The sequence below is a fragment of the Diorhabda sublineata genome, chromosome X, assembly GCF_026230105.1.
Source record: "Diorhabda sublineata isolate icDioSubl1.1 chromosome X, icDioSubl1.1, whole genome shotgun sequence".
NCBI classification, from domain to species: domain Eukaryota; kingdom Metazoa; phylum Arthropoda; class Insecta; order Coleoptera; family Chrysomelidae; genus Diorhabda; species Diorhabda sublineata.
This window is the reverse complement of record NC_079485.1, coordinates 26,883,091-26,892,692: the sequence shown is the minus strand read 5'-3', so window position 1 is coordinate 26,892,692 and position 9,602 is coordinate 26,883,091. Positions and strand designations below refer to the sequence as shown.

The following is a 9,602-nucleotide window of genomic DNA, read 5'->3' as shown; positions in this document are numbered from 1 at the left end:
ATCTTCACAACTAAACTAACCCCATAATTATGTAAGTGATAAGAATATTAAGCTATCTAAGGGGGAGATGGTGGTTTTGTATATGTATATAAAATCATGATTCAAAAAATGTGAAACAAATTATTATATTAAACCAATGCATAGGCAGCATAATTTGCTATTCCACAACGATTTTTATTCCTTCTCAATCGCATATATCCATTTTCTCCCCAATGCTTTCCCCACCAATTTTTCAGAATCCAGAAATTTTTAGTATAACCCACAACAAGCATGGCGTGATTCACATGATTTGAAGAGCAAGATGTATCGTCGTAGATACCTTTACTGAAAAAAAAATTGCCATTACTAAGAGAAACAAATTGTTTTTAACATTGATAGTGCCAACGCCACATTTATGATACTAATTGCTGAGGTCTATTTGAAGCAAAGCTGCAAAATAGGCATATTTATAAGAAAAAAACTTTGTAAGGATGGTGGATAAAATGAAAAATTCATTACATCATTAGGATCTGCAATGGAATTGTCAGTTTTTGATTTAACTACAAATTTTTTGCACTTAGCAGAACAAAGATATAGCTGCAGATGGCGCTTCGGCGTTTTTTGAATTGACTGTGAGATGCCTAGGTCTGACTTCCATTGATTTCGTTTTATAGGGGCACAAAAATATGTATAGCATTTCTTACGACCTTTCTATAAGACCAAATAGTATTAGAGAAAAATATTTTTTTTATTCATGTCACAATAATTTCATTAAAATTTTTTTATTAAATCATGTTATCGGCAGCGAGAAACTATGCCATATAGGTTGATTAAAACAGTCAAACTAACAGATTAAGTTTGGTAATAAAAATATTCAATAATGAAACAAGTTATTATCGACAGTTCCATTATAGTGAGGTAGCGAGGAAGATGTTAACAGACTAGAAGAAGACGATTTAAAAAAGAGATTTATTTATTCTTAATAAGAATCTGGGGATTTTATTAAATTGCATATAATAAAAGTGAAAAATTGTTATTTATTATATCCATATTTTTGGCGTTTATTCATTAGTACCAAGTAGTCTTAATGCTCGCAAAATTGAGATATTACTTACTGATATAGTTGAAATGTATGTGGACTAGCATTAATTGAAGCAGCCACAGGTCCTATTTTAGCTAAGGCAACTTCTAATGCTCTTTCGTCACGTGCTGGTAATACACTCCAAGAAGTAATATTAACCAAAGTCAGGTGATTTTTGTACTTGCATTTTTGTTTCTGAAAAATATTAGAGGTGGATAAACTATCATGCTTTTAATATTACATATTACCTATTGAAATTGAGTATATATATATATATATATATATATATATATATATATATATATATATTGAACGCATTGGTGTACATGTCAGGCTAATGGATATAAATATACGTTTAAACGTAAAAAAATACAGAAAATAGGTAATTTTGATATTGTTAATAAAGGATAATAAATAAAGAGACTCAATTACCACTACATACATTATAATGAAATATTAAAAAAATAGAAAGACATTCAGACATTGTGTTGTACTCAGTTACAATCTTTATTGCCATTTGTTTAGACATATTTTCAAAATGATATTAATAATTTAAATATTTTTAAAAATTTCTCACCTTTGATACATAAGGGTAATCCGTGTACGCCATGAGGCCTCCAGCTTTTTCGATGTATCTTAGTGTATTCCTTAACGAACCTCCTGCACATCCATAGTTTCCAAATGATGAGCTGCAATCTACTATTTGTTGTTCACTAAAAAAATACCTCATTTTTTACTAGACATATATTTAATCGTTCTTCGAAATAAAAAGTAGAACTAAAAGATTGTATACTATGCTTTTTATTCATAATATTTACTTTGGATAAATGAAAAGGTACGGAGATTAATTTCGACAAACAAATTGAACATTAAAATTTAAAATGGTTATCATAAGTAGTACTGAACATGAAGGTAACGCAGGAGTGATTGTTTGATGTGGATTCGGCGGAGTGATGTACGATCCGATCAAGCACTTCATAAAATATTTTCGAAATTGTGCGCTGCGTACATTCTAATTTTTTAGAAGTCTGTGACAATGGTCACTTATAAGTTTTTACAATGGTTGTAAACTGAATGATAGCTGTCCAACTACAGAAAAGTTAGGGTGAGAAAAGTTGTTTAAACGTACATTCCTTCTCTAAGGAACAAATACTTTGTTTAATAAATATTGAAACCGAAAAACCTATTTAGAGTAATCTCATCGAAGCTTATCCCTTTCTCTTTTTATTTTTTTTTTGAAAGCAAAAGTAAAGGCTTCTGTTTATAAATACGACCTATCGTCATTTTTGAACACAGTTGTTGTCTTGAACTAAGATTGAATCGTATCAAAAAATAAGTTGAACTATTGAGATGTAATGTTGGTTGCATATTGAAGTATCTCCACATATAACATTTTTTACCAAAACATTACTTATTAAATCGAATGTTCGTTAGTTAAGTTGTTCCATCATGACAGTAATTTTTGAACTCATTGATATCCCAAACAATGCAATATAAAATTTTGAATTAGTTCATATATTTTATCCTTCACTTCGTTTTTGTTTAATTACTCTGTAGCCAGTTGATGAAGATTTATGTCAACCAATATATTATTTGATTATAATAATCTAAAATTTGCTCTATTTACTATCACATATATTCTTACCTCAATGGTATTAATTTTCCCGTTTCTTTGAAAATTTGAGCTTGAATAGCTGAGGCTATGCTAAATGCATAACAAGATCCACAATCTCTTTGATTATACACGGGAGTTAAAAATCCTTTTTCAACCCAATTAATTTCTGATGGTATGTCCAAAACTGAACCATAAATGTCTCCGACCTCTTCTGGATCGACCTTCCTATGTCTGCTCTTCGTTAATTTTATCATGTGTGTCAAATACTGGTAATTAGACTGAAAGTGAATGAAATATTCCTTATAACAATAACGAAAAGCATATGATAGGAAAATAATCTGGATCGTACGGAATTTAAATTCTATTTTATTCCTTCTACTAACATACATATTTTTGGTTGATTTGAAAATTAGGAATTTGATTATAGTTTCTTCGAAATATACAATTCTCTAAGATTTGTAACAGATTATTTTTAAAATATACATTCTATTCTGCTCACCATATCCGTTAGATGATTCTCTTTAATCGTAAATGAGTGAAGTCCACGAGCAGCTTCTTCATTGTGCTTTCTGATTTTTTCCAAATTTTCTTCCCATGCTTTTCGTCTTGTATAATCGTTAAACTTCGAATAACTTTTATTAAATTTATCCTAAAAAATTAATTTACTATAAGTATTTCATTTGAAACAAAGTAAGTGAGGTAACAAGAGGATGCAAAGGGAGAATATAATAAAGTAAACACAACATGAAAACGAAATATAATTAGAATTTTGACTATTATTATAAACTAAGAAGGGACAGTTTCAACAAGAAAAAGCTGTTTGAACAAGAAAATAGGGTGACGGTGTTTAAGAAAACTCTATGTCATACTATTTGGGTTTTGACAAAATTACTACCGAAGAAAAATACCGAGGAAAAAGTAAAATGTGTGCCATAGTAATCTGGGTTGGGTCGACTTACCATACCAGATAAAAAACAAATATTTGAGGCAGCAAAAACGACCATTGAATTTGGAGCATCTGCGGACGACAGAACTGAGAGATTCAACAAAGATCAGTTTACCTTCGGTCTCTGAAGACGATAACTTGGATATCGAAACGCGCGCCAAACAGTGCAATTGTGAGTGTTGGTGTAAACAATGTATTCAGTATGAATATCGCTAACGGTTCCAGAAATTCCAACTTCATTTCATTTAATGATTGTGATGAATTAAATAATAAAGAGTGATAAGTTGACGTAGATTACATTTATACAGGACGCAGGATGTCCTACATGAATGACATACGATGTAAAGCAGAAACTCAATATTAAAACCAATCTTGAATTATGTCATTCACTGCTCAAGGCCTTCAAATTGAGAAATTCTTGAGTCGTAACTCATTGTTGATTTGTGTCGAACCAAACAATCCAATATAATGTTTATTGCTATTATTATTTTTTTTAATTTTCGTATAATTATAAATTTTGACAAAAATCCATATTTAACATAGCATTGAAAATTACTTGGAAAAAGTAGATATGATGGATAGAATTAAGACAGCAAACCGTTTTTTGGCATTGTGTCTTTTGTTAATACATTTATTAATTTGTATATTTATTGTACAAATTAGCTTAAATTTTCGCTCAATACCTTGAAAAGCTCCCACTCTTTGTCCAAATCACTAATTGTCGAATCGACATAATCGTAATAAATATCAGCAAGTACATACGTAATTATTAAAACTAACAATATTAACTTTAACAAATATCTCATATTGATATTCCTGTTTGACTAAAATATATTGGACTACATTAGTATGTGAATAATTTAAGGTGTTTGATTTTCGCTGATCGAAATGTTTATATTGTGTAATATTTTGCTTATATTTAAATTTTTATTTAACTGTTATGTTAGCTATAACGCAGAGGCGGTTTTAGCTTTTGCATGAATTGATTTATTCAGCATTTTTTGATATTCACGAGTACGAAGATGATTGGGAGGTGAGGTTCTTAAATCTAAATCAAATACATTCATTTTATGGTAAGAATTTAAATATGTAGAGTGAATGTTTGCTAACCAATAACGGAAAGAAAAAAACAAAATAATATCTCAAAAGGAGAAACACTGTTTATATATAAAAAACGGGAAATGTCGTAAAATGTAATATTGTTGAGATTAAAAATTATTGAAAACAAGAATGGAGTAGTAGTAAAAATGCTCATTCAGCGAAATAGTACCTGAACGAATATATCAAAACATGAAAATTAATCTAAGAAATGAAAAATATAGTTTGCTTCAGAGATATAAAGATAACGCTTTCTTCCAACCAGTGGCATAACTATACAGTTAGAGACACGTGGCAAGTTTGTCGGATGGGCCCCTTTAATATAAAAAATCTGAATTAACAAGAATAGTATTTTTTTATTTTATAATACTTATTTATACATTTTGACTTGTAAGAGTTTAATAATATATTACTACGAGAAGTAGACTCATACAAATTTTATAATAATTTGATTTTCTAACAATTCACTTTAAATTAAATGTACCTTAATTGACGTACACTGTTGAAAAAGCATACACTTACATTTTACCTATGCAAAACGAAGTTCCTACCAAATGTTACTGTCATTGTCAAAGACAGATAATTCAATAATTAACTTGAGTTTGAATTGAAAGGGTTAATAATTATGGTATAATGATTTTTTTTAAATACTTCCCTGATAAATTAATATTGTTAAACATGACGACAAATGTCTGGTCAATTTACCCTACTAAAAGATTGCAAAAATCCCTTGTAGGCTATTTCAAAGAACAGAAGTGTACTTACTGAAATCACAATTGTAGTTCAAGTACACACTTTTAATTAACAAAATTCTTTTCCTCGGACTTTATGTTCAGCAAAAGTGTTAATGAGAAATTCTCATAAGTTTTTAATTTCAGTTTTGAAAATGATCACTTGGCTTTTGTTGTATTCACAGAAATGGTGATAAATATTAAAAGTACTGTGCACACTTCAGAGAAACTTGAAGAAACTAAATGATTCTTTATTATGTCAACAAGTTCTTCTATACAAAATGACGTTTCTACTTGGTGTTTAAAAGAGGATCGAAAATGTCTTTCAGATATTACGAACATAAATCTTAATGCAGGTAGTATACTCTCGGCGAGACATTCCAAGATGCCGAGCAAATATCATTGTCGACTTGCAACCCTGTAGCTACTCCACTGCTCTAGACTGACATAATGGTGCTCAGTACAATTTATATCGGTAGACTCTATCAAATGCTTGGAAAAGTCTAAATTAACAAGGTTCATAGAATTGTTATGGACAAGAGGGTAGACCAATTTGTAATATATCTCTCATTATCAAGGAATCTCAAATATGCGAATGAAAAAATACATTTTGAGAATATGCAAAAATATTCTCATATATTAATTTATTGATTCATTGAAAATAGAGATTTCAATGTTTTTACGTAGATACTTAAGTAAACCTCATTATGTGTTTATTATAAAAATTGTCGTTAGTTACGAAAAAAGTAAATCACTAAATTTTTTTGGAAGTTCAATTACAAAATTTTGTCTCCTGTCTGAGACTGCCTCAGTTTTACTTTTCGGGTTAATGGCGAATTATATTTGTGATATTGTTCTAGAAACAAAGCTATAATTGGTTTTTATAAACGAAAGTTGTTTTATTTTTGAGTTTTCGAATAATTGCTTAACATCAATAAGATCAATAAGATTCGCCAGACAATTCTGAAATAAATTTTTTACATAACAAAAATTCTCGCAATAAAAATCGGTTTCCAACGAAGTCCCCTTGTCTTGTAATAATAGGTTGAGGTGGAAGTGGGTAATTTTTCTTTATAGAATTGAACCCTTATAGTCACTTTCAGGAAGATTTTTTTCATGTGTGAAATTAAATTATTTAAAAGAGGAAAATGTTTTCTTATCTCTTCAGCAACCCTATTTAAAGTTAGGGTAAAAGATTTTCAAACATTGCCCAGACTTTTTCATGTAAGGTGACGCATCAGACAAAATGAGCAATAAATTATCTCCAGGAACAAGCGTAAGAAGAAAAAATGTTGGAAGAGCCTCTTGTAGAAATTTGGCCACTGTCAGTGCATTTGGTTTTTCTAACTCTTTAAAAGCAATATAAAATTGATATAATACTTTCGCATTACTAGGAATAAATCGATGTTATCTCTACAAAAGCATAAAATAAATAAGAGCAGCATGCAGACCGCCCGTCAGAACTTAAGGGATTGAAACGACTTATTTTAAATTTCAGATTGGGAATACCCATACATTTTCATTGAACCATTTGACTACCTGCTGCAGAATAGCAATTGTATTTGTCTTAAAACGCCTGTCAAAACTCTATATCTTTCAAAGATTGTTAAATTATGCACAATATGCTATTTACTAATGATATATGGAAATATTCAGAAAAACGAATTAAGAAAGTTCATGAAGTGGTCATAATTAATAAGACAATAACCAATAAATGGATGAGAAGCATTGGAAGCAGGAAAAATACCAAAAGTAAACTGGAGTAATTTAATTTTGAAGTGATATTAGTGGGTTCCAATAAGAAAATCTGTTTGCTTGATGCTTGGCATAATTCTAGCATTAAGCATTTAGCTGGTGGATCATTTAGCTTAAATAATTTTTCTTTTAAATAATTGGACAATCACTTGAGAAGTAGATAAATGTCGTGTTTGTATACCTATAATTAAATAACCATTCTTCGTGGAATCGTTAACTGACTATATAAAAATACTTGAACGATGAAATAATCAAAAACTCCCGTACATGTTTTTCAATATTTGAACCCCACTTGAGTTAAGAATGCAGTGCAATTACGTAATTGTAAACGACGTAAATGTTATCTTATTATCAAATCACAATCTACTATAAAATTTAATTTTTATATGAGCAAAAGTAAATAAAAAGGAATTTTTGTCTTACAAGATAAACGTCAGCAACAGTTTCATATACACTTTATTTATGATATGTTCTTTTGAGCAGCTAAACTTTTTTAGTTTACATAATAAAACATTTTAAAAATGTTTATTGGAGAGCATTGGTTGCAAACTCAAGCTCAATTAAAAACTGATAATATAATTTCTTCAACCTCGAAATGGGGATTTATGAAATCAAATTTACGTCAGCACATTTTCTATTGATTGATAGAAATTATCTGAATTTGCGTCTTTTTGATAATAATCGAAAATTACTTCTCCAATTTGCTTATTTGCTTATACTATATAAATTACAGCCATTTGAGCAGTGGTGTTACATCTCAAAGGGAAAAAGAGCGTCATGTTATGTTCACATATACAATTAGTTACAATAATGTGACTTTTATGATTCTAAAAACCATTTAGGAATGCAATAAAATCTGTGGTATCTAGAATATTCGAACCCAATGATTTAATCTTATATTATTTGAATTTATTTAATTTTACATTTTGTTTAGCAATTTCAATAATAAGAAACATTGTTCTCATTTACATTTTTTTTGTGAGACCCTGTATATATAATTAATTTGTATTTGAGATTGTTTACTTTGGACAAGGTGTTAAGGTGGAAATTTTCAAAGGAAATAATTGAAAATAATGCCAAGATTTTGAAGACATCAGCGCGCAGTTCAGTTGCCGTCGTTTTTAGACGAATCCGTATCAGTGCGTCGTGATCCGAGATCCGCAGTTGTTTTGCCAATTCGCATTTCCCACGCGAACTGACTTGAGAGTGAACGTCCAAGTACGAGTAGCGCACATCACGCTTGGCCCTGACATTGCGTTGCCTCAGCATTAAAATAAGACAAATCAGTTGCATTCGAACTAACAACTCCCTAAAGATGGCGTGGTATAATGCGGCAATTGCAATGTCTGTCTCGTTTTTTTTTTATTTTGTATAACAATTTGTGAACAAACTGTGATAAAAGAATGGCTGAGTCAGGTATTGATATAGGATATGATCTATCTGCACTCCTCTCTGAGGATTTTGATATTGAAAGTGCTATTGATTTCGATGATCTTTTGGGAACTCCGAAAAATCAGGAATTTTATGAACTTACATCTAAAACAATGCCTATTATGGAGAGGTGAGCCGAGGACTACTGAGTCATCTGCTATTTCAACTGTTTTTTTTTTCTTGGTCTGTCATTACATTTCCCAAAAACACACAATTTCATTTATGAAAATATCAAAAATAACGTATACACCACAAATTTTGTTTGCTTTACTAGTTTCTTAATTCAAACATATAACGTTAAATCTGACTTTGTTTTAATTAATATTTCAATAGAGAAAATAATATTTCGAGACTTTTATAATTTTTTACGTTTACGAAATTTTATTAATATTTATTGTCTGTTCAAACTGTCACAGGAACTCAAAAGCTTAAATTTTATTTATTTTGTTTTTCATGAAACAATTTAGTACAATAAAGATTATCCGGACTTTTGTTAAATGCGTCATTTGATTATGATTGGATAATTTAGTTAGTTACACAAACTGTTCTCATTATTACCACCAAATTATTTACCAGAAAAAATAATTTTTAAATTTGATTTTGTGAAACTAATTATTGTTATTATATTTTTAAAAATTTCGGTAAGCATAAGTCATTTTTTCATTTTCGTTATGTTTTAATTAAAAGCTTCCAATAAATTGGGGTCGATGCCACTCAATCATCATTGTCATAATTTCTGTGGATTTTGTGAATGATTTAAGTTTTCATAAATCACAATGTCAGTAATAAAATGCGAACTTACTTAATTGATGATATTTAGTTTGTTTACACACGGTAAACTTCATTTTTTTTTAAATCAAAAACTTTTTCAAAAGCAATAATATAACTAGGTAATCATATACCCGAATCTGTTTGCAAATTAGGTACTAATCATTCTTTGTTTATCCAAATATGAGTATACAAGGC

General features: G+C 29.5%; 2 protein-coding genes across 3 annotated transcripts in view; one reads left to right on the top strand and one right to left on the bottom strand.

The window, feature by feature from the left end:
* Positions 1-109: 109 nt before the first annotated feature.
* LOC130451256 (procathepsin L) lies at positions 110-7,768 on the bottom strand. The gene is made up of 6 exons (XM_056790163.1): positions 4,305-7,768; positions 3,175-3,324; positions 2,706-2,953; positions 1,638-1,773; positions 1,095-1,255; positions 110-324 (listed from the first exon to the last, which is right to left on the bottom strand). Exons 1-6 carry the CDS (start codon positions 4,425-4,427, stop codon positions 129-131), a joined length of 1,014 nt encoding a protein of 337 aa, XP_056646141.1. The 5' UTR covers positions 4,428-7,768; the 3' UTR covers positions 110-128.
* A 588-nt stretch (positions 7,769-8,356) lies between these two features.
* Positions 8,357-9,602, top strand: part of LOC130451255 (transcription factor EC) — a 134,954-nt gene continuing 133,708 nt past the window's right edge. The window contains exon 1 of one of the 2 annotated variants that reach the window (XM_056790159.1): positions 8,357-8,766. In XM_056790159.1, coding sequence (XP_056646137.1) covers positions 8,609-8,766 — 158 coding nt within the window. In that variant the 5' untranslated portion in view covers positions 8,357-8,608. The remainder of the gene's footprint in view (positions 8,767-9,602) is intronic. The other variant, XM_056790160.1, reaches the window with a different exon arrangement.